We start from the raw sequence: 24,770 nt of genomic DNA on the forward strand, positions 1-24,770 counted from the left end.
ATTTTATTTTTTAATTAAGTCAAGGAACAGTCAAATGATTTTCATAAAATTTTAATCATTTCATTCAAGACCATAAACAAAAGTACATTTGAACCAATGTGTGGTTCAACAAAAACCCGGTGACTAAAATCAAATCTGTAAATTAACGTGCAGAGGCACAAATCGCTCTCCAGCCTCATCTTCCAGAACATGAAAGATCTCAAGTCAGCTTTTAAGAATAGATTGAATTGTTCATCTGTCCCCTTCTTCCATTGAAACTCTTAGTCATCTCAAGTTTCACTAAGAAAAAGCACACATTACATACAGTATATTTTAACCCACAGGTTCAGGATGCATATCAGTTTTGTTTCTACTAGAAAAAAGCTGACCAACAATCGTTCAATATTTTGTGGTTGGCAGAAAAAAAACAACATACATCTAATTAGTTTGTTTTTATGGTTTTGTTTTAGGCACCTTAATCTTATTTAATTCAATTCAATATTAGTACATTGAATTTCAATGAACAAAAGCAAAAATAATATGTGCAAAAAAAAAAAAAGTATAAAAGAACTATAGATATAAGATGCCTCAAGGAATTCTGCACCTGGAGAAATTGCTTCAAGTGGAGCATGAGAATACCGGAACGATATCCAAGGCTCCCGATTGGTACAAGTAAACCCTATCTGAACTACTTAGACATCCACATACGTCACACACGCCATGCTTCCACTTCAGCTCTTAAGTAAAGCATTTTAAAAACTGCTCAAAAAAACGAGCAGAGAAGAGTCTTCAGTTTAAGCTCGCACATATGAGAAATATGATCCTCCTTATGGAAGGAAATTTTGCTTTATGCGTCTTGTCGGAAAGCATACAGTAGCGGAAAGCAGAGTTTCCGTAAGTAAAGGCGCAAAACTATATAGATGGGAGGAAAAACGAAGCAGAGACATGCTAACAGTCTCACTCAAGCAGACTAGTGGACATTAGCAGGTGCAGAATTCCAGACAAGCAGATTCATAGACAGGACATGGACAGCCACACAATCACCACTCCGACTTCCTTTACACACTGAAGTAATTGGGACACACACACACGCACAGAGATCTCATATACTGCAGAACTCCGGTTAGCTAGGCCAAACATGGAAATGAGAGGAGTTCCCTTTCAGATTATCAGAGTTACACATGCCAATTATGTGCGTACTGTATGTATTTTATGTATGTATTAAATTAATATTTCCCTTGGCCCCTACTGTTGACAGTGCTCTCTCCTCAAGGGGCGGTGTAGGGTTGTATTGCTCAGTCAATCACACCAGGCTGACGGGTCTTCCGTTCTACACTGAAGCCCTGCACAAACATAGCAATAAAACATGGCTGTTAATGAACATATCAAAGAAATAACATACTTCTATGTCAAAAGAAAATGGAAAAACAGTGCTTCCCTTCAAGTAATTTGGCATACCTTTGAATTGTCTGGACCACGAGGTTGCCGGACGATGACAAGGCGGGGGGCACTGGCATCATCCAGAGTGATGCTTTTGAGTCTGTTTACTAAACGGTCGGGACGAGGGGCCACAACTTGCTTAGGCCCTTCACTGTAATGCACAGAAAATAGAGGTTATACACACAATATTGATCTGCTTATCAGTGTGCTCATGACCTGGACCTCTACTTTTAAAATCCAAATGGTGGTTTACTTTTTAGCCATGTCACACATGGTTTTAGAAGGTTTCGGACTATATAAGTATAAAATACACAAATCTGACAACAGCAGACAACACTCTATAACATCATATAGATAAGATCACTGAAATGTTGGCGCCTTCTTCCTGTCAGCCCTCAGCAGCACTGAAAGCACAGCATGTGCACATCACAGCATGAAACCACATGGAAAGAAACGCGCAGTCATAGCCCCCACAGGAGGAAAAGACAGGGGCATATTAGCCCTCGTTTTTACTTTGAAGTTTGCTTTGTCGTGTCACTAGAGCAGCCCTGTCATTTTAATTTGACGTACGTGGGGGAGCAGGGAAAGTCCCTTGTTTGATTAATATGTTTATATATAACGTGTTAATTGTATAATTTTAATACTTTGAGTTTATGCGATTATTTTTCCAACCCTATTATATAAATAACATAAATTTTATATAAATGTATATCTGGGCTTTGGTACATTAAATCTTTGCAATCAGTGTAATGATTTGCAGTAAATTAATTTACCTTTTTGTAATCATTTTTGTAATCATGTATCTTGTCGCAGTGATTTTTATACGATGCTATGTTGAATGATGTCTTTTACCAGTAACAGACGTAACATTTGAATCATTAAGAAGTTCTCTGATGTGTTTATTTAATCCAGTTTATGTGGCAATGTAGCTCAATAAAGTTTACCTCATCTCATCTCACTTAGATTTCATTTATTTGAAATGTAATGACGATGCAACTAAATAAAAAGATTCTGTGGCGCTCACCTCACTCTGCGGACATTGCAGGCACTACATTTTCCTGTGCGTTGATTGAGGACAACGGAGAACTCCACCTCGTCCCCTGTCTGGAGCTCCAGGCCATCCTGCACCTCTTTGACGTGAAAAAACAGTTTCTTGCCTTCGCCCACTTCATAAGTGATGAACCCAAACTGAGGAAAGAGTAGAAACAATTTAATATATTGGGGCTGCATTTGAGTTAAAGGGGGGGTATTATGCAAAATCGACTTTTTCAAGCTTTACATCATGTTATTATGTCATTCCCTCATTAAAAACATGCCTGAAGTGTTGCCTTGGCACATTCACGTATTTTTGAGTAATCTGTAAAAACTCTCATGGAGTTCCTAGGAACGCCCCCACCCCCTGGAGACGCCTCCAAGCTTTCGTCACCAGCCGAGTAACCAACCACTGCTCCTCAGCAGAACCCCCTCCCCACTGATGCCACAGACAACGTGTGGAGGGGGCGTGTCAGAAAGGGTCAGAGGTTCTTAAAGAGACAGAGGCCTATTTCAAGACATTCGCTACAGCCATTTTGAGAGAGCAATTTTATACAAGGCAGTTATTCTAATTTACTGCATTTACAGACCAACAAAAGGTTTCATCATCATCATAGTGTGATATAGACTGGTGCTATGTGATTGAAAAAAGCATAATACCCCCTCTTTAACAATTGTCAAACAAATCTCTGTCACTTTATCCACATGAAAACAAAAGGCAATCGTTTCAAACGCGTTCTCCATATAAAGTGCTTTTGCACCAAACAGTTCACGGACACAGTCCCTCTTCAGTCCCTTGACTTGTGTTTACACTGCACCATTGCAGCGGATCAGGGCTCAATGACCTCAGCGCCGTTTGTGCCTCTGATCCTGCTAACCTGCCGTGTTTTGCTGTGACACGAGTGCAGAAAGCTTTCAAAAATAGAACAGCGCATATAACAGATGTCCAGTAAACAACCTGGACTTTAAGTCATACTTTTATTGACAATTTCTGTCAGTCCAAATACACAGACGAGAGTTAGAGGTTTTCTTCCTAGTCACTTTGTTCATGTCACTTGTTGTTTGGCATTAAAATACACAATGTCACCATAAGGTCAGTAGATGACGCACAGCATGCTCAACACGGGGGCTGTGACGTCATTGTGTAGGAGAAGAACCTACCAGGTCTTTGACAGATTCCACAATGGCTCTTCTCTGGGGGACGATGTTGCAGGCCATCTTCTGCCCAGTCTGTGGAATAGTGCAAACCTGGAACTTCACCACTTCTCCTTTCTGCAAACAGTCCGCCTTGTTGGACATGCCCATGATGCCAAATGGGTAACTCTGGGCTTTATTTGCACCTGAAATGTAAAATCCATTGTTTATACAAAGAGACATATGTCAAGTGGCAGCACATTAGCTTTAAAATCACCCACCTTCTTCTGTGATTTCAATAAGCCCCTGATACTCATTTTGGGAGGGGTCCACACTGCGTAAAGGACGGACAACTTTCCCCACCATGATAACTGTACTTACATCATCACCATGACTGTTCACTAAAACAACAACAACAAAAAAGGATATTTTCACACAAATCATGCAAGTTGATGGGTTTTATAGGGGGAAAGTGAGAAAGGTTTACCTGGAGCCACCTTGGTAACCTTTTCAGCACTGACTTTATTTCCTTTTCCTTTAGACATGGTGTATTCCACTGTATCTCCAAGGTCCAGGTTATCCACATCTCCACACATCTCACTACAAACAAGCAAACACACTATTAAGGTACACAATGCAAACATCTCAAACATAGAAAATGGCAAATACAGCTCGACCAAAGCCAGCCACGTCTACTTTCCATCTTTAAGGTTGGCAGAAACTCTATTGAATGATGAAACTACATTTAAATAACTGGGGATATTTTATGAACACATTATCTTGTTGTTCTATAAAATGACTGAGACAAATCTGTGGGAAACACTGCACACCTATAATGGAAGAAGATCTCCTGGTCGTGATTTCCAGTCTCAATAAAGCCAAAGTTGTCCTTTAGCGTGGCCACAAAACCATGGAGTCGTTTTGCGTTGGAGCTGTTCCGGTTCAAAACTCTGATCGACACTGCACTCTGCAGGCCAGTCCTCTTCACTTCATTGATGGAAAACTCCACCTACACCAGACGTCAGAAGTAAATGTAGGGGTGTTGATTAATCGGTTCATAAATAAATTGCCATCATGGACTAAAAAAATCATTAAGCTGTGCATAAGGGACAAACACTTAAGGACAAATATGCAATTGCAATGTGATAATTTTAAATGTGTAATTGTTTGTTTTTTTAGGATATTGTTGTTACTTGTGACATGGAGAGTAAATTATTAAATCATTAGAGCACTGTAAATGTACATGTGGTATACTGTATAAATGTGAAGATTTCAGTGAAGTTGGCACCAAGTCAAACACTTTGAGGTTGTAGGTAATGTATAATTATCATCCACTTGGTTAAGTTTACATTTTCCCAACAATATTTCTATGTAGCACATAATTTAAAAAACGTGATATGCAGCTGTGTCTGGTCTCTACCTTATCGCCGAGCTGTGGGGATGGTGTTCCCTCCAGGTCCTTAGCGTGGTACGATATGGTCAGCTTCACTCCACAGTCTTCATATGCAATCACTCCCTCCTCTGCTTCCTATTTTTATTTTTAAGAAAGTAGAGCAAGTTCAAACACAGTGCTTTAAAAAAAACAACAAATGATCAGTTTGTGGAAGATGACCAATTGATCTACTCTGGATTAATGCTCAGACAAATTCAGGGACAGAAAATGCTGTTTGGAGTTATTAATGATGTGCTATACAAGCATGTTAGAGAGCCACTAGCATAATGCATCGCTCTTAGTTAGCATTAGCAGTCTACTTCAGCACCTCCAGGTGTTGTTGAGCAGGGCTGCAGAATTACCAAGCTCAGTTGTAAACATGGGGTATCGTTAATCCCACACCTGCATCTACCCGAGAGTTGGCAATGGACATAGAAGGAAAAACCAAAACCAACTTAACGACATGATACTGACCAATGATAACTTTTTAACACTTTTTTTCTTTTTCTTCAAAATTGTGCAGCCCTACTGAGCACTCAGTGACTAATGCATCCTTTGATTTAATAGTTAATTGGTGTTCAAATACATTCAGTTGTTCACACCAACCTTGTCAACAACTTTGACCTTAGGGGGAAAACATAAAAAATAATAAAAAAATCAAATCAAATACAAATAAAGCTCAAATTTTGTCTCTCTCTTGTGTCTAAATGTTTATGTTATAATCTAGTTAAAGCTGGCCTATCTTTTTTGTGGCATCATGCAGAGAACAGATCCTACCTTGTCTTTTTTCTAAAGAAAGACACATTTAGGATGGGGTTGAAAAAGAAAGAAAGGAAAATTAGAACTAAACAAACTTAAGACAGATGGCGGAAGGGATGGGTGATCAAGGAAAAAGGAGGATAAGCGTGTTGTGTTTGACTTTTGTTTACTTTTGGGTCTTTGATCTTAGTGGGGCTGGCGTTCTTTGCTGCAGACGGGACTTCTTTGTCGATCACTCCGATAAAGCGCTGCTCAGACTGGGTGTGGAAGGACACTGTACCCTTAGGTAGCTTCTTGATGCGCACTGCATGGTTCCGCTGGGCTGACAGCATATCCTGAACACAAAACAACCAAATTACTGTAAATCCCTGGATGAGTAAATGGGTGAAAATACTAACTGCATAACTTTGTCTTGTGTGTCTTTTAAATTTTACTTACAGCAAGACTATTCGCTACTAATAGCAATCTATTGATAGCATGTTAGTTTAATAAAACCAAGCAGCATGTTTAAGGTCCATGTCTTATTTGGAATTGTAAATACCAACAGCATTAGATGGACATTTAGAAAACACACGATACGTTTAAGTAATGATTACAATATTTGTACTTACAGGCACAACAGTGAACTCAACTTCATCTGAGATGTGCAATGGTACTTCCTCTAAAACCTCACTAAAGTGGAAGAACATCCTGGCATCCCGATCGACGCATTTAATAAACCCAAAGCCATCACGAATGGCCGCAATCACACCCTACAAAGAAACAGGTGTTAAGGTCTGTGCCTCTCAGCGATGGCTTCTGTTGCACAACTCACCATTTCACGCGTCTCCTTGGTGAAGTCAAAAGAATCTGGGAGAATGTCTATGTTGGTGGCTCTCTCCAGCTTGTCTCTGCGGTCAGTGGAAATGTTGAACTGGATGTGGTCTCCTTCCAGAAGGGTCACTTTGGACTTGGTGTCTTTCTCTCCAAAGGGCAGCTCCTTGTCTGTGTACCCAATGTGTGCAGTAATGCGGCCGGGGAGAGGATCATTCTGTGGGCAACAACAAAGTTTGCTGTTAAACATATACAGTAGTCCAATTAGGACCTTCTCTAGGTTTTTTTCCTACTGGAAAAGGTTTGTCATTGTTGTCATTTATCTGCAACACGTCAGTATTATCAAATATGGATTCACTGCAATCCTATTACTTTCGTCTGCTTTATCTTCGTGTTCTGATTCTTGTTTATAACTTTGACAAACTGTATTCGGCAGTTATTTTTTTTGTAGTAGTAATGACAAAGAAAAGGAAAAGCACTTCCTGGACCTGGACCAGTGGTTCTCTTCTTAACCATCTGATTTTTAGATACAAGAACTACTTGCCTGGTTTTTGGTTGGGACTTTAGGGATAACCTTGGTGACCGTTCCTTCAAACTGTTCAATGCTGATATCTTCGAAGATGACTGTGCCTTGTGGGAGCAGTCTCACATCTGTGGCTACCTCTTTACCCTGAAGCACATTGTGTCTAATTGTTAGGTTCACTGCTGTGGACGTGAACAATTGACATTGAACTGCGTAAAATTAAAATAAGACATACATTTCGGTCTTTGATAGTAAATTCCACATCGTCTCCAGCCTGTAGAGCCTCCAGGTCACCTTTAAACTCACTGTAGTGAAAGAAAATCTCTTTCACCACATCAGCTCTTTCAATAAATCCGAATGCCTCCTGAAAGGGACAAAACAATGTCAGGCCTCATTGCAATTGTGTGGATATAATTTTACTCCAAATATCCTTACCTTTGTGGCGCAAACCACACCTTGGCACCTCATTTGCTTCTTCTTTACTAATTGAATGTTTCGAGCACTCACTGCACCAGTGCTGTGACACAGAGAATAATTTACATTGGAGTTGTAAGTTTCTTTTTCCCTTTAAAACAAATAAAGCACAACTCACAGCTTGTTGGTTTCCATGTAAAAGCAGACTTTGTCGCCTGAGTCCAGATGGATATTGCCCTCCACGTCATCAGGGGTGTAGGTCAGATAGAAGACCTCCTGTGAAAAGGGACCGACAGTTTGAACAGAGGTATACATTGTAGGGCTAAACCAGATTTGTGGATAGAAAACCTTCCCATAAAGAGAAAGTGAGAATAAACAGTTTACAATCTGTTCAGAGGCACCCTTTAATAATTCTTCCTTTAAATAAATTGCCAACTTTTAATTTAATCACTTAAAACCTTTTTTAGTTGAAACTTGTGTACAATTTACTTCATTCATTTTACTCGCATTGCATTTTCATTCCCATTCACTCCCCTGTAGTAAAATAATGAGAGCTTTAAACTGATTAAACATTAAAGTGATGTCTTCAACACATCCTTTGATTAACATGTAATTTTTTATCTCAACTGAGGACACAAAACTTCAGTGGAAGAAACTATTTCTTACGCCATTTCGTTCATAACAAACACTGCCAGTGGGGACCTGGCCCGGAGCGGACTTCCCGTCAAGGTGAGGAGGGATGGCAGAGACGACCTGGGACAAAGAGAAACATTTAAACATTATTATTGTGAAATGCTGAACAACTTGTATCCCTTAATCACACATTGTGGATTCCATATAGCTGAATGGCCTTCACAGTGAACATTAATATTACATCAGTGTATTTCTAATGTTTCTTGACTGACTTGCAGTTTATAACCATTTCTGATTCCTTAAATCACAAAGTTTAAAGCCGGTGTATGGGGGATATTACAAAACTCATGCATAGCAAACTTTATAAAATAATGAGGAACATGGAATATGTCAAACTGAAACAAAGTTGAAGATGCTTTGCTATTCAAAACTTCTTCCCAGTCAAGACTTGGGTCTAGATGACTACTTTTTGAACACTTTCATTGCTATGGACAACTGAGGGACTACACAGACATGCTGACAGACAGGACACAACCAAAAATAAAATGGTATTCCTTAACTGGATGAATATAACCATGCAGCATTGTTAAGGCATAGGCGTGCAGGGCTGGCCCCACCTGGCCAGAGATCCGCTCCTCTGGCAGCACCTCTGGCTTTATCTTAAGCAGCTTCACTGCTATGGGCTTGCCAGTGCGCCTGTCAGAGGACACCTCAAATTCCACGTCATCTGTGCACACACAAACATAGACCAATGTTTCAGAATGACACATTATACAGAGGTTATACAAAGTTTTCAGACAAAACCATCTTTTGTACAAAAGCAAAAATATGGCCCCATCTCCTTCAGTGAAAATGCTTGTAAACAAAGTAACATTTACTTTACTCAGTCACAGAAAGACATTGAAGTGGATTATTTAATAAGAAGTAGTGAATGTAGTTGAACAGGTCACCTCCGACTTTGAGCTCCTGCAGGTTGCCGTTGTACTGGGAGCAGTGGAAGAAGAGTCGGGCCTGACGCTCAGAACACTGGATGAAGCCGTAGGAGGTGAGCAGCTTCTCCACCACCCCCGTCTCCCTGATGCCTGGGCCACTCCCATTGGCATAGGCTGTATGGCCATTATTATGGAGCATGTTTGGGTCAAAACTCATCTGAAGAAGACAAAATGGAATTAAAACCACAACAGCAAGATTCTGTCAAGTATGCAACGCAAGATTGAACATGCAAACATACGGGCAAATCAAAGTGGGTGAGGGGATAAAAAGTAAAGCAGGAAAGAGTGTAAGTTATGCTTAGTAGCTCCTACGTCTAACCAGCTATCTTCAAATGTAAGAGTGAAGGAACAGGCAAAATGAAGAGACTTTTTAATCCTTTAGTCATTTTCATACACATGGTGAGTATCTTCAACACAAATCTATGTTACATGCTGAGCTGAGCACACCAATCATAATTCAATACTATTCAAACCAAACACTCTTTTTTGACAGATCAAACCTATGGTCAGTCACTGCTTATCTGAAAGCTTCCTTTAATACAACACCATGCTGTTAGCACAGCAGCATCTGCATGGCTCTTCAATGCACACCCCCTTACTGATCTCTGATAGAGGGGGGTCCGCTTGTGTTTTTTGCTTCCAGGATGGGCATGGCACGAGACAGAGGAGGATCGAGGGATGGGTACAGGAGCAGTGGAAGCAGAATGTGCAGGGCGGGGTTCAGAGGAGCCCCGCTCCTTTTTGAGCACAGTGGACATGACTGGGACGTGCTGCTGAGGAGGAGGAGGGTACAGCTTTGAAATACAGTCAGCTAAAAGAGGTTCAAGAGGCACGGCCAGATTTATCTGAAAAGGAAGCCTTATTTGCTCATGTACAAAGCAAGACTTCAGGTTACTACCCAGAAACACTGAATATCCAAGCATATCAAACTGTCAAACAAAGAGCCAGCATGATTAAAAAGATGTCCAAAGGCCAAATGGGGGAGTGCTCTCAATACTGATATTACTAGAGGACCTCATCATACACAGCACATAACTATATCACTCAGGGAAATGGCCTTGCAGGTTCAAAACTAAACACAAACTGTACTAATTCACGGTAAACAGATTTTAAATGCACGATTCAGAGCAACTCTTCTCTTCAAAGAGTTGAAACAATTGCCACTTGGGTAATGCAACCATAAATCTGCACTTAGCAGAAAACAGCTCCAAATGCAAGCTAAATACAAGGAAATAAATGTAAAAACTTAAAGCGGAAATCCTGAAAATGAAAACAGTAATATCTACAGTGGACAGAGTCTGATGAATATGGGTTATGAAAAGGGTCCCAAAGAAGCCTCATTATGCACTGAAAATACATTTATGGGTAGGGCTGAACGATTTTGCCAAACAACAATGTTGCGATATTATTTCTCAGTCAATATTGCGATTTCATCTCCATTTTCCAGCACATTGCCCACAAGCGACAAAGAGAACCATTCACTTTTTTGTTGAACTAGACAAATGCTATATTGTAGATTTATCAGGCCCACTACTGGCTTGTTGGGCACTTTGTAAAAAATAATCATGAATCATGTGGACCTAATTCTAATTTATATGTGACTATAATCTTAGCTTTTGTTTGCTGAAATATATAATAGCCAAGAACTTTCTTGCCGTCTGCTCTGAATTGTGTTTTTACACTGAGAGGTCAAGGCCCAAATAAAGTTCTAATCTGCAGGTGAAGCAATATCAAACACAGATGAGGCATTCCTCTTAAGACTACAGACTGTAAATAACCAATGGACTGAGGGGACGTGGCTTCACCCATAGTGTTCAATGAGGGCTAACGGACGCTCATCCATGCTAGCTGTTTTTGGAGCCCATATTCAGAATAGGCAAAAAAGAAAAAGAAAAACAGGATTATGTAGCGCACATTAATACAAACACGTGGAGGTTAGAATGACAAGCCTGTGTCCAATAATGAGGCAAAGAAGTTTCAATGGAAAGTCCTTAAGAGCAAGGAAGTTGCAGGTGCCCGCCCAACTTCCTTCGGGCTTCCAGAAAGAAGTCGGCTACAATTAGTCCACTGATTATTAACAGTCTATGTTTAAGACCCAACGATTCACCGTTAGCCTGGTAGCCTCTCCATTGAGTTGCTATGAGGGCTACAAAGGTCTTTTTAGTTCTTACACACAGTACTCTTCACTTTTTAATGTAATTAGCTAATGTTGTTTTGATAATTATTATAATGACTTCATCTGCCTTCTTGTAATGTGATGCTACTGTGAAGCAATTGCCCTGTGTATGAACTGTGCCATACAAATAAACGTTTGTGCAGGACACAGGTAAATCAAGTTGTCTGTAGGTCTGTAGTTAAGGACACAAGAGGAGCACATCTGTGTGCAATGCAGGGGCTGTGCGGCCGACACATTATGTTTTGAATGGAATGATTAGCAGCATGGCTACCAACAGAAAACTAATTGAGAAATAACCTGATATTTTCACTATATGCGCACAATCTACTGCACACCTTAACCACACAGAGAAAATTAAATGATTCGGCAAACACACCATCAGAGCAGAAGACACAGACAGAAACTGCGTGCCAATTATTTGTAAATGGCTTTGTTAATATCACAACAAAATCGCAAATGTGATAATCGTTCAGTCCTATTTATGAGTTATAAACACAAAATACTAATTGGTGCATTTGTTCTTGAGGGTTTTATTGGTCGAAGCTTCAAGATGACAAAGTTCTTGGCAAATTATAAGAAATTTCACTCGGTGTTCCACATTCGCAAATGTAAATATAAGTGCTGATCCACCGGATGGACAGCTGGATAGAGGCTAGTTTCGGGAGCCCAGAAGGGATGAAAGGTTAGGCCATTCACAGCAGAGATGCAGGTCAGGTTGGTGTATGGGTGTTGATGGGAGGGTCGGGAGTGGGCACGTAGAGTAAGAGGCGGGAAGGCTGACTTACGGATCGGCCATATGGTGAAAGGCTCAGTCCCACAGGGGAGGTGCTGCTCAGGTCAGCGCTAACGAACGCGGTGGGTGGCGACGCAGGCAAGGTAAACTCAACAAAGCCTTTCCAGGGGCTGCCCATTTTGTCCCATACACTTGCTTGAGCACTTGCTGAACTGGACTGGACTACGGTTTGGATTTTGCTCGACAACTCTAAAGTAATTGTAACATATGCACCCAATGATACACCGATGGATGTCTGCAAAGGTGAAAAGAGGAACAAACAGAACGGGTGAGGCAGACAGATTGGCCAGTGTCCCGAGTGTTACAGACGTGCATTTGCCCCCAGAGATTGAGCTGACAACGTGTGCTCTGTGATGCGGGAAGGTCAACCCCTTTAGACGTTAAAGAAATATGAGAGCAATCTTAAGAACTAACATATGCTTGTCCATCTCTCAGCAAAAACATTGGTTCATCCGCAATGAGCCAATTAGTGAAAGCAGTTGGAAATGGAAACACAAATGAGGCCCGTACCAATTAACAGCAACACGCGCACCTTGTGAGATCAGAAGATTCAAAGACCTCATAAATTTTGCTCAATGCTGAGAAACAAATGTGAACAAGAGGCTCTCCGCCAGCCGGTGCTCAGGCCTAATCAGATGTTGATCAATATAACTTAAATATGCTATTTTTAAGTAATCTGCACTGTAACGTCCAGAACCAAGAAAGTTTGGTGTAGTGACTGATACTATAGTCTCACTGCCGAAACTTAAGAGGTGGGTACAAAACTCCATTATTATTTAGTAAGGACTGTTCAAGGCAAGCTGTGTGTGAGAGGATGTACAAAATGAGAAGAGAAAGCCTAGTTCAGCAATTAGAACAGCATCGTCAGTTTCTAAATGGTAGATGACATGTACATAGATAAATTTATTGCAATGTTTCTCAACTGGTGAGCCACGGTTATCTTGTTACCTGATTAATTGTAAATAATAATGTAACTGGTTAGGAGCCGCTTACTACACTACAGTATTTATCTTTTTTTCCACATGATTTCTGGAGTTCGGCAATACTTTTGCTCCTTTGTAGCAGAAAGTGAGCCTTCTCTGCGCTCCACCCGTCTGTCGCCATCAATATAAAACATGCTCCCAATGGAAATGCTATTTTTACAGTGGGTAATAAAAGAATGGACTTGGATGAGAACTTAACCTGTTAAAATCTCAAATTCTGCTGACTTTAGTCACATCTCCATGGCGACGAGCTGGAGATGTACACACTCCCGGTAAAGTTACAGTCATGTCTTTGGAGAGCTGAGCCGCTCACAGCAAAGGCACATGTTTGTTTGCACATTTAGAAGATATTTTCAATGAAGAACATATCTGACATAAAATGCTTGTATTTCAATTTTGCTTTTTAGGAGAAATTTTATGCGGCGTGGCTTTAACGGACAGCTCGGCTAAATTAATTAATCTTCAGCCTTCTTCAGGGAGGGAACACATTTCGGTCGCAACTTGTGGGGATTAGTTGATGGAAGGTCCCGAGGCCACACCAGTTGAAACCCATCGCTCTATTGTATAGTTCCAGTCAAATGAGCAAGTACAATATTGGAAGAAATGTTGCAATAAGGCTCCATTCACAACAGTGGCATTGCTAGGTAAAGCTAAACTAACTCCATTTCACACATGCTGAAACTGTGTGCATATTGGGGGGGTTTCTAAGAGGAAATGTCTGGCACAAGTCATTTTCATAAGACAGGACTTACTTAGAAACTTGATTTTTCATGACTGTAAATAGCCGTTGCTCCCTTGAGAAAAAAAAAAGTCAAATCACACAGTAAAGCATGAATAAAACACTACCCACCTTTAATAGTTCTAGAAGTGTTGATTCCTTAGTAGTAGTGAACTTGGGGAGTTCTTGCAGATCTCTACACGCACACAGTTGGACACACACTCTTGATGCAGGTTTCTGGCACAAGTTGTAGATGGTTGCATATAGCCAAAAAGGAGAAGAGGACAAGCTCAAAAAGGCTAAGGCAGGTGCAATAACACTGCTTTGAAAAAAAAAAGAAAAAAAAAAAAAAAAAGACTTGTATAAAACAAAAACAGTGGGAGAATAAGAGGGGGGAGTTAAATAATTGGGGAGCTACGGGGGGAAACTAGCAGGTAGCAGCCCACTCCACACCCCGGTGGCGAGTCGGAGATGTGGTGAGGATGAGGAGGGCTAGGAGCAGCGTTGGGACGTGTGCTTTTTCAAAGCTGTTGAGTAGGCACGAACTTCTGGTTTCAGATCAGATATCTTCTCGACAATACTGCGGCACGGGTGCTTCTCTTCAGTGGGTGGACTTGCTTCTTTGGTCGTTTCAGGATTTGGTTACTTCGTTTGCTTTTAACATTTGAAGTGATCCTTTATTTTTGACACGCGTCTTTGACTTTTTTTGCTTGTTACTCTGGAGGTTTGTCTTCAGTTTCTTTGTTTCGATCTGAACTTGAAGCAGTTGTGGATGGTAAAAAATTCAATTCCGTTTCACTTCATACTGCAAAGAAAAAAACATTATCATCAATAATCATTATGCAAAATACAATGTTTTAGCTTTTTCCCCTGTAAGACTATTGAAGAAAATACCGAAATCCAATTCTTTACCCCCAACCCTGAGTCTAGAAATATTTTACTTTAGATGATTCTGTGCCCAACCCATAATGGCAGGCAGCTGGTTGAAGGCACCAGGCACAAGCCATGGATCAACAAGTCACTTTGGGCTTGGGTTCAGTGATATTTATGGAACCATTTCTGACCAGGGCAGAGTAGTTTGGCCAGTGCTTTCACACAGAAGCTTATTTTATGCAATTTTGCTTGTTTATCTAATTCAAAAGGTGATCAAAATAGTAACTTGTACGTCATTGGATTAAGGAATAATTTCAAATCCTGAAATAAATAAGTAACACTGACCTACTTGTTTAAAAACAAGTGGGCTGAACCAGTCAGGAGGACACATGATATCTATTTTGCCCTGCCTGTGTTGCAATAACTGCTGGCACACACACAGTGCCAGTGAATAGTTTGAAAGTGATGTTGTAAAAAGCGTCAATTGCGGAGCTGAAAGTAGGTAAAGGCTACTTGAGTTGAGGAGTCAAATGATCTGTACTTTCAAGGCAGGGATTTTGGTATTTACCCTGGAGATATGAGCAACAGGGAACGCTATGAACTAGTTAAGTGGGTTAAAGGTTGGCCCACGCACTTGAAGTAGCCAAGGACAGTGAAAAAACAGTCCACCCACCTAAACCGGCCACACCGATTGGTTACTTCGGCATTTTGGACACATTGTTTTTCTTAGAAGTAATAAATAATTAGCTGAACACGTTTTAATGAAGCCAACACTTCCCAAGAAACCAAAGGCTGTCCCGAAGAAACAACAGCCCCCACTGTCCGGGAAAACATGTGACTGTCAAGCAATCCGCTTCCACTGCCTCAGCTGAACCAAGAGTTGGGACAGTGCCAAAAACATGTTTCAACACATATAAGTCAACTAAAATATTTAACATAAATTACGATTTATTGATTATCTTTATGCGCATTGTATTAAAACACCTCATCAGATGGTACTGTGTTGAGATGTCCAGATCAGCGGTTTCTGTTTGGGAGCCCATAACATTAAATACAGAACTATCATTATGTAGCTGGTCATTTGGAGTTGCTTAACTCCACACAGTTGTTCATTTAAAACATCAGAAAAACACCTCCAGCATGTGTTATCCACAGCTGCTTTTCGTTTAGACTAACGAGGCATTTTATGTTCAAATAAAAGGGAGCAAAAAAATTGGAGTTAAAAAAGGCGTCTGTCTTAAAAAGAATAAATGCCATAGCGTGTGCTTGCCTTAACCAAGGTCAGCAAAGCCTTTGGCTTGCCCTAGAACAGATACGACGCTACAACGAGCTCAGCACGAGGACGGGACAACAAAGAAGTGCGACACGTTGCCACACTCTTATATTCGTAATTTACAGCAGCTTAAAAGGGAAAGAGCGTGACAACCACAGTAATCGCGTCACTAAGTTTATGTTGTGTCCAGACACGTGTTTTGTCCATTTGTGTCGGGAGAATCATGAACTAGGCCGTCCACCATGCTAACAAGAGGCTACGGGACGCTAGCACACCGCTGCTGTACGTGGAGATTTATGGGAAGCAAAGAAAAGCTGTCCCCACCCAGGCCAGAACTCTGCGTCTACCCAAGCTACGAATAAGATCACATTTATAACACTTTTCAGGGCAGGGAAGTAGGACTCTTCAATTTCATTTTATCGATTTGATTAAAACTAAATTAACTGTTATAAATATATTTGAAACTCACCCCAACAGCTTTCAGCACTGTCACCAGCGCCGCTAGAAGCAGCACGGCACATTACGTAGTGATTATGGAGGCTGCTAGCGCGAGATCTGCCAGCACTAAACCCGACCAAAGAGCGTTACACGTCAAGAGAGTAGCGTCATGGTTGGTTTGGTTTATTTACCCCATCATATCTGTTTTCAGAGGGCGCAGTGCCCTTATTATAATACTATTAATATAAATAATATAAATAATAATAATAATAATAATAATAATAATAATAATAATAATAATAATAATAATAATAATAATAAGAAGAAGAAGAAGAAGAAGAAGAAGAAGAAGAAGAAGAAGAAGAAGAAGAAGAAGAAGAAGAAGAAGAAGAAGAAGAATCGCAGTGAGCCATTTGAATAATCAAAAAGGAATGAATAAATATAGGAATGAATAAATATATAGAACAAATACCAATCAACATCATCATACATGAACACCAAAAAAGCCTTGGCACAGCGCACATCCTCAGGAGGGCTCTGTGAAGACTTGATGCTAGGAGATATAAGACTGGAATACGCTTTGCAAAATAATAATAATACCACTAGTTATTTGCCTGATAAATTACTAGATAAAGCAACCAACTTTTCGTTTGATGACAAAGTGAATTAAATGTTGAAAGGCAATCATAATATAAAATATTTAAAGGCTACGACCACGAGATGGCGCTAGCTCCATGCGTCACCAGCTGAAGCGCTGAAATCGGAAGTTCCTTCAAGTGTATTGCGGAAATGGCAGGCTTCACAGATTCACAACAAACAAGAAATTACATTCATTTGAGCCTTTAATTTGAACTTTGTCATTCATTTGACAGTGTGTGTACTTTTCCAAAGGTACACCACATGTGGGCTTATAAAATAGCAGCTACGCATGGGATAAAAGCTACTTCAGCGCGTTATACTTCGGCTTCCGACAGAGTGTTGAGTTAGCTTGATAAGCTACTAGACAAAGCGTTTGTTTGCAGTAAATGGCATGCACTTTAGAAAAGGTTTTGGGCGATGCTCGAACTCTCTTGGAAAGGCTCAAAGAGCACGACACTGCCGCAGAAAGCTTGATCGAACAGTCGGGAGCCCTTAATCACACCGTACAGGGCATGAGAGAGGTCGGCAATGCTCTTCCGGAAAAGGTAAAGTAAAGTTTATTTCCAAAGCGCTTTTTACTGATACAATCACAAAGTGCTGTTGAAGAGAATAGGTAAAAACAAAACAAAAAGTAAAATGTTTTAGGTAAGCAAGTTGCAACTGCTGCATAGTTTGTTTGGGGTAAAGTGGGTGTGCACATGCGGTCTTTCCAGTCTAAGTAGAGCACTTCTAAGTTCCCACGGACTGTGAGTGTGCAGACTTGACCTCTATTGTCGTTTGTCACTGTAGGTATAGATAATGTATTTCACTGGCTGATCAGGAGGTTAGTGATTGGAAGAGGTAAGCCAGGGCCAGAACACTAGTCTTTTGAGCTACCTAGTTTTTCCTTTTTCATTGTTTTACTTGACATGTAACAATGACAATTTCTGTTTATTTCCCCCCCCAGTATATAGAAGATGCCTCAGTGATTCAGGAGCTCAGCAAATGCAAGCCACACGCTCTTCTAACGCAGGAAAACACTCAAATAAAAGAACTTCAACAGGAAAACAAAGGTTAGCTTACTACATATTTCTTATTAAATTCTATTATATGCAACATGTTAATATTTTCCTTTTTCCTCAGAGCTATGGCTGTCTCTTGAAGAACACCAGTATGCCCTAGAGCTCATCATGGGCCGGTATCGCAAACAGATGCTACAGCTAATGATGGCAAAGAAGGAGCTGGACACCAAACCTGTCCTAACTATGCATGAGGATTATGCAAAAGTGTGACAGCTTTTATTATGCAGCCATTATTCGCTATCAATATGACTGGAATCAGTGATGTGTGTTTTCAACTGTTTTAGGAAGTGCAGGATCAAGTTGAAAGGATATGTGAGATGGGCCAAGTCATGAGGAAAGCAGTGCAAGTAGATGAAAAGCATTACTGCTCGGTTAGAGAGAGGTTGGCTCAACTGGAGGTAAGACTGCTGCATTATACTTAATGTTACCCCCTGTAGCCCCCAGGCACTATTGAACACAAACCTCTGAACCCACATTATTCTTTATTATTTAGTTCAAATATTATTTGTCTTCCCAGTTCCTATAGATTTCCTCAGAACACACTGTTGAATGGCATTCAAGACTATTTACCTTCTTCTAAAATAATTTTATTTTGGTATTTTTTTTAGATTGAAAACAAAGAGTTGCGTGACCTCATGGTCATCAGCAAGGCCACTGTATCTACATCAAAAGAAGATGCCAGTCAACCAGCGCCAATCACTACCATTACAGAAACGGCTGCAATAGAAGAACCCGTCATAACCACAGCCATAACAGTGCCACAAGACGAAAATACAGAACAAGTTTCTGGTGAAAATGAGTGAAGATGACAACACACAATTAACTAAAAATACATCCACCAGACAGGGTCCATACAGATTTTTTTATCACACACTCAATGCAGTTTTCTCCTATTTGGCCAAAACCAACAGTTTCTACCTCTTTAGCGACCCAATTGATCAGAATCTAATGTAAAAGGTGTAAAAAGCCATTGCTGCCACGTATTACTGTATCATCATGTTGTCTTGAAAGTTAATGTAGCTCTTAACTCAGTGTTGCGACTATTTTTGCATTATAGCTGGTGTGGACTTGCAGTAGACAATTTGTATGTATTTGTCAATCATTAATATACAGTATATACATTGTTCGTAATTTTTTCATCTATGCTTCCAGCCAGGTGCCACTTTTTCTAATATGTATTTCTGATGTAAATGATGTGTGATGTGTATACCACTTGACAGCACATTTATTTAAGGGTATGAAATGAGTGTTTTGAAAATCACCGGTGTGGTCGGCGGAGTCAACCAATGTGTGTGGTCACCTCAGGAAATCAGTGTTCATTGTGGTACTAGGAAAAATAAATACATTGATAGTTTGGCAATAAAGTTATTAGCCCGTCTATGAATGGATTGCATATTCTCTCTGCTTCAACTACTTGTTTTTTATTTTTTCCTTGACTTCTAGAGTTAAGACTATTGGATCAAAGAATGTTGCCTTCCTAAACCCTGATGCACCAAAACACTAAAGGAAAAGGAATTGAAAACAATACATTTTTAACGGAAATCAACATTTGAAATTCCCTGTATGAATTTCCAAGCTGTTTCAGTTAGCATATCTATTGTATTAGTGTAAATGTACTACTTAATGTATGAAAAGTCTGGAGTAGGGATCTCCACCCGATTTCTCTCAAGCCCTTTCTAAGAAGCTCCCCAAGAGTTTTCTTTTTAAATTGTCAGCAGACAGAAGCTGGAGTCAATTTTACATCCTTTGTCTTTTTATGCTCGACATGTTGAACAAAATCTGCACACTTATGTAAAAATAATCAAGTGTAATGAGAACACTCAAGCAATTTTCATTAAATGTGTAGAAATATCTTGGTGGATGACTCACTCCGAGATGAACTCCCGGCTCCCTGCCAGAATTACTCTTCTATAGTGGTTTTATTGAAGATATCTATATATTATATCCATTCAATGTGTGTGTGCGTGTGTGCGTGTATATAAATATGTAAGAAAAACTCTTCCTCACCCTCCCCTTCCTCCAAGCTCGGGTCCTCTACCAGAGGCCTGGGAGCTTGAGGGTTCTGCGCAGTATCTTTGCTGTTCCTACAACTGCACTTTTCTGGACAGATGTCTGATGTATTTCCTGGGATCTGTAGCCACTCCTCCAGTTTGGGGGTCACTGCCCTGAGTGCCCCAATGACCACGGGCACCACTGATGCCTTCACCTTCCAGGCCTTCTCCAGCTCTTCTCTGAGCCCCTGATATGTCCTTTGTTTTTCTCATTCCTTTTGTTTTTGCTATGTCAACCACAATGTGTATATATAAACATTTTAGATGAAGGTTCTTGAGTCATCATCTGTACTGTGTAGTTGAATAGTTGATGTGTAGGATGTTAAAGGTACACTATAACATTTTGGATTCTACTGTTGCGTGTAATACCTGCAACTAGTGACCAGCTAGACACAGAAAAATTCTTTGCATGGATTTGGATGTGATTGTGGACCTAACCTCTTTAGATTCCAGTAAAGTTGTAGAGGTATGAGGAGAGGCGAACCGCTCAGAGCAAAGACAAAGACACCTGTTTGTTTCATCAGCATTTTTCATCAGTGAAACTATTTGTAATACAATTATTGTTTGTGCTTTATTTATTCATTGGGTGAAATGTAACACGGTGTGGCTTTAAGCGTTAAAATAAACTTTTGTTATGGAAATGATGCTGCCCCTCAAGGACAGGTTGCCTATTCTTTTTTAAATTAATATATTATTCAATAATGACATGTTTGACAAGTTATAATACATTTAAACACAATAACAATTGTAGTATAGCCTATATGATAAAATTATTCTTTACATACACATTGACTTCACTGTGTAGTAGGCTATTTCTTACCGCAAGATGGCGCTAATAGATTGCGGATGAATGGATGGATGGACGGACTGATAGATATTGACAAACTAAACTTAATCAATTAACTAATGACATCTCGCTTGTAAAATTTGTTGAGACATGTTCATTTATTCTATTGTTCATTCTTTTTCCCCCCGTTGAACTTGACTGTTACTGATGACTCTCCGTTCTCCCATCCCTTACCGCCCTTGAACGCAGCACGGTACCTCAGCCATAGCGCTCTCGCTCTGACACTTGAAGCCTGACCCGTGCTAAAGCTTAGCATGTCTGAGAACGAGCTGGGGAAGAAATGGGACCGCTGTGTGGCCGATGCGGCTGTCAAGCTCGGTAAATACTCTCAGATCTTGTGAACATACCTACGGTCGTATATCCCTCAAGAAAGAGCAAAAAACACCACAGATTCTATAGTTCCACACAGCTGTCATTGGCTGGGTATGAGGCTAACCAGTTAGCCCATATAAAGGACATAGAAAGACAGAATGGATTATGCCTTTTTTTCCCTTCTTCTTCTGTTAGTATATCCGATATCTGTATAAAATGACCCAAAAATGTTGATTTACACAGTACTCGATATGCATTCATAGTTTGAATGAAATCGCTCGTGCCCTGTGGCTAACTCCACATTACGCATGGACTCATTTTACAATCAGGTTTGGTATTGCTGCAAGTGATGTTTATTTTGGGCAGGTATTAATTGTGTATTTTTTGTTGCAGGCACTGGCCTCGGACTGGGAATAGTTTTTTCTGTCCTCTTCTTTAAACGTAAGGCAAATGTTCATGTAATTTTAAATGCACGTGCGTAAATATATATTACATCAAGGTGTCTTTCCACCATAGAGCGCACAGTGATTTAAGACAACTAAATGAGAAGCCATTCTCTTAACTTTATACTGTACGAGTGAACTCGGGCAGGCACAGATTGAGCTCTGATCTTTCTTTTCCATTCAGTTGACTCAGTTATTCCTGCCAGTCCCATTGGCTGAAGAATGCAATGCAATGGGAAGTTGTGAAGTTTGCTTAAAAAAACTGACATGTATTTAATCAATGTTACCCAAAATTATTATTGACTGACTGATACTGTTTTATGTAATATAGTCTTCATGAATAAAGCGACAACAGAAGTATTCCTCATTTCAAAAGCCCACAACCTTTTGACTTGAAAACATAAATAGTCTACTCTCATGCATCCACTTCACTATATTTTGAAAGTTTAATGTAAAGGAGCATGTGATGTGATACACAGATCAACCCAAATGGAAAACATTAAGCACTTGGGTCAAGGCCAGAAAGTATAATAATAAAAATTAAAAAATGACATAGAGGAAATGCACATTCTGAATAGAACCCTCAACATTTTCCGTTTGTCTAAAGGAAAAAAAAAAATCGTTTTAGAATAAAGTTTTAGTTTTTGTCCTCGAATTTCAGACACTGAATATTCAACACATAATTCAACGTGTTTCAAATTCAAAAGGAAAAATTCACATTGAAAATATTCACTGTATTTTTAAAAATTTCAACAGTCTAAATTCAGAGTGAAACATTTGCTGTAGAAAAAAAAATCAAATGGAAAAATTCACTCTTAAAATATTCAATGTTTAAAAAAAAAATCAAGCCCTTAAAGGAATAGGCCACCGTTTTTACATACTGAGATATGCTCTTACCTCACTTTAGCCAAGTTAATATATCCTCGTCTGGTCTTTGTCCGTGCGCTCTGCCAGGCAAACGGAGCACGTACGCAGCCTCTCCCACATGTCACATAGCTCCGAAAAAGCTCACGATAGAAGCTACCAAGCTCTTCCACGTGTTCCCTATTTAAATAAAGTTACGTGAAGTGTTTTCATGCGAAGTATATTTACACAGAAATGTGAGCGGGGGAAGTCTTTAGGAGTTACTGCGCGGACGTTTTGCTCCTTGTATCATTACGCCTCACAATATAGTCCCCCTTTTTATCTGCTTATAAAATCGACACGTTACATTTCTGTGTAAATATACTTCGCATGAAAACACTTCACGTAGCTTTTTTGGAGCTATGTGACATGTGGGAGAGGCTGCGTATGTGCTCCGTGTGCCTGGCAGAGCGCACGGACAAAGACCAGACGGGGATATATTAACTTGGCTAAAGTGAGGTAAGAGCGTATCTCAGTATATAAAAACGGTGGCCTATTCCTTTAAATTCAACAGTAGAATTTCAAAGAGTGAAATTCGCAGCAAAAAATTCACACAGAACATCCTGGACACCAAGGCCTGAGCAATCGATCCAGAGCGAGTCGAGCCAAATTCTGGTTCATCAGCAAACATGTAAGGGATCACTCAACATTTTTAGATTTGAGTCGTGAACTCCTGTTTCCACATGTGTAAGTTGCGCCCACTAAAGACAGAAACCAATAGGAAACATCCTGCGTCTCAGCTCTCAGTCATCCAGGATCGATTGCTCATGCCTTGTTCAGGATGTTCTGTGTAATTTTTTAGCGGCGAATTTCACACTCTGAATTTCTGCTGCTGAATTTAAGGGCTTGAATTCTTTAAATATTGAATATTTTAAGGGTGAATTTTTCCAGTTGAATTTTTATCTATTGCAAATTTGACATTAAATTACAACTGTTGATTTTTTTTTTTACATTGAATATTCTAAGGGTGAATTTATGTTGAATTAGATGTGTTGAAAAGTACAACAGTGAATATTTAAAAGGTGCATTTTTCATTTTCAATTTAAAACCCTTGAAAAATGAGCAGTGAAAATTCAGTGATGGAAAAAAAAATCGAAGACGCTATTTCAATTCAAAGCATACATTTCTCAGACATTTTAATGATTTTGCTTTGCTGTTGCCCTGCTGGAATGTCATCTGCATTGCTATTATTTTTTGTAGGACATACGTGGCCAATTTCTCTTGGCTCCGGAGTTGGGCTGGGGATGGCCTACGCAAACTGTCAGAATGACTTAAGATCACATTACGTGGTACGGAAAAGTGAAAAGGTTGGTGTTTATTTTTAGGTACTTAAACTCCTGATCTTATTGTGTTGTACCTTTAAACTCTGGTCATATTATGATAAGGTGCATGCCATAAAGTATTTACATTCCAACCGCTGGAATTGATCAATATGCTTGCTTGTGTTAGAAATGTATTAATGTTCAATGAATGCAAAACTAAAGTGAAGCCATCTAACTCCATCTGTTCTGTTTTCTCACAGGAGGCGTAGCCGCATGTGGTCTAAGGTCTTTTTCTGCCATTTTGTGTTTATTTCTGTGGAATAAGTCAATATTATTGCACTGTTATTTGGACTATTCCTTCCAGTCTGTATCATTTACGTGCATCAAATCACAAAGTTTATTTAATGGGAATGTATTTTTTTTTTTTTTCCTTATTATTTTCAATGAGTAATATCTGATACCAACAATGTTTAATAATGAATAATAAAATAAAAACTATAAAAGGAAGCGCTGATGTGGTGAATACGTGGGAGTGAGTGAGAAGTGTCGTGGTCTGTGGAGATGTGTTGTCACTGCACCATAAGGAGGTGGGCAAGGACACGGAGCAGAGGGGGTTAGGCGGTTGATAACATGACAGCCTTGGACACATTATTAGTCAGATTTGGAGGCGCATATTAAGAGCAAGCTGTATCTGTCTAGCCTAAATTTTATGTAATATTTTATGGGCTGAGTTATAAAACGTCTCCATCGAGTCATATTTTCTGTCACAGAGCAATTTCTTCTTTCTTCTTTGTTCTTAAGTACCTTATCTGTAGGACATTTGCATAGTTTTGATCACTTTTTAATC

The 24,770-nt window shown here is 39.8% G+C and overlaps 3 protein-coding genes and 1 long non-coding RNA gene across 11 annotated transcripts; 2 read left to right on the forward strand and 2 right to left on the reverse strand.

Moving 5' to 3' along the window:
- Nucleotides 1-35: 35 nt before the first annotated feature.
- Nucleotides 36-16,527, reverse strand: csde1 (cold shock domain containing E1, RNA-binding). Of its 8 annotated transcripts, XM_079557583.1 has the most exons (22): nucleotides 16,437-16,527; nucleotides 13,954-14,626; nucleotides 12,113-12,355; nucleotides 9,110-9,308; nucleotides 8,720-8,886; nucleotides 8,193-8,279; nucleotides 7,705-7,802; nucleotides 7,548-7,629; nucleotides 7,348-7,476; nucleotides 7,134-7,259; nucleotides 6,591-6,806; nucleotides 6,388-6,528; nucleotides 5,947-6,111; nucleotides 5,624-5,641; nucleotides 5,006-5,113; nucleotides 4,416-4,594; nucleotides 4,073-4,185; nucleotides 3,867-3,986; nucleotides 3,613-3,791; nucleotides 2,444-2,607; nucleotides 1,438-1,570; nucleotides 36-1,322 (listed from the first exon to the last, which is right to left on the reverse strand). In XM_079557583.1, the coding sequence occupies exons 3-22, from the start codon at nucleotides 12,236-12,238 to the stop codon at nucleotides 1,275-1,277; spliced, it is 2,598 nt and encodes an 865-aa protein (XP_079413709.1). In that variant the 5' UTR covers nucleotides 12,239-12,355; nucleotides 13,954-14,626; nucleotides 16,437-16,527; the 3' UTR covers nucleotides 36-1,274. The 8 variants fall into 8 exon arrangements, with proteins under 8 accessions (XP_079413709.1, XP_079413714.1, XP_079413710.1 ...); XM_079557588.1 differs by lacking the exon at nucleotides 12,113-12,355; XM_079557584.1 differs by lacking the exon at nucleotides 5,624-5,641.
- A 647-nt stretch (nucleotides 16,528-17,174) lies between these two features.
- Nucleotides 17,175-19,987, forward strand: sike1 (suppressor of IKBKE 1). Its single transcript, XM_079558545.1, has 5 exons — nucleotides 17,175-17,589; nucleotides 17,991-18,096; nucleotides 18,167-18,309; nucleotides 18,390-18,503; nucleotides 18,714-19,987. The coding sequence occupies exons 1-5, from the start codon at nucleotides 17,431-17,433 to the stop codon at nucleotides 18,906-18,908; spliced, it is 717 nt and encodes a 238-aa protein (XP_079414671.1). The 5' UTR covers nucleotides 17,175-17,430; the 3' UTR covers nucleotides 18,909-19,987.
- A 1,215-nt stretch (nucleotides 19,988-21,202) lies between these two features.
- Nucleotides 21,203-24,681, forward strand: micos10 (mitochondrial contact site and cristae organizing system subunit 10). The gene is made up of 4 exons (XM_079558987.1): nucleotides 21,203-21,321; nucleotides 21,709-21,756; nucleotides 23,862-23,968; nucleotides 24,184-24,681. Exons 1-4 carry the CDS (start codon nucleotides 21,258-21,260, stop codon nucleotides 24,190-24,192), a joined length of 228 nt encoding a protein of 75 aa, XP_079415113.1. The 5' UTR covers nucleotides 21,203-21,257; the 3' UTR covers nucleotides 24,193-24,681.
- Nucleotides 23,340-23,628, reverse strand: LOC306964529. Its single transcript, XR_013792979.1, has 3 exons — nucleotides 23,613-23,628; nucleotides 23,479-23,564; nucleotides 23,340-23,401 (listed from the first exon to the last, which is right to left on the reverse strand). It is a non-coding gene; the product is annotated as an uncharacterized lncRNA (long non-coding RNA).
- Nucleotides 24,682-24,770: the final 89 nt, after the last annotated feature.

This window comes from Gobius niger (assembly GCF_951799975.1).
Source record: "Gobius niger genome assembly, chromosome: 6".
Taxonomy (NCBI): domain Eukaryota; kingdom Metazoa; phylum Chordata; class Actinopteri; order Gobiiformes; family Gobiidae; genus Gobius; species Gobius niger.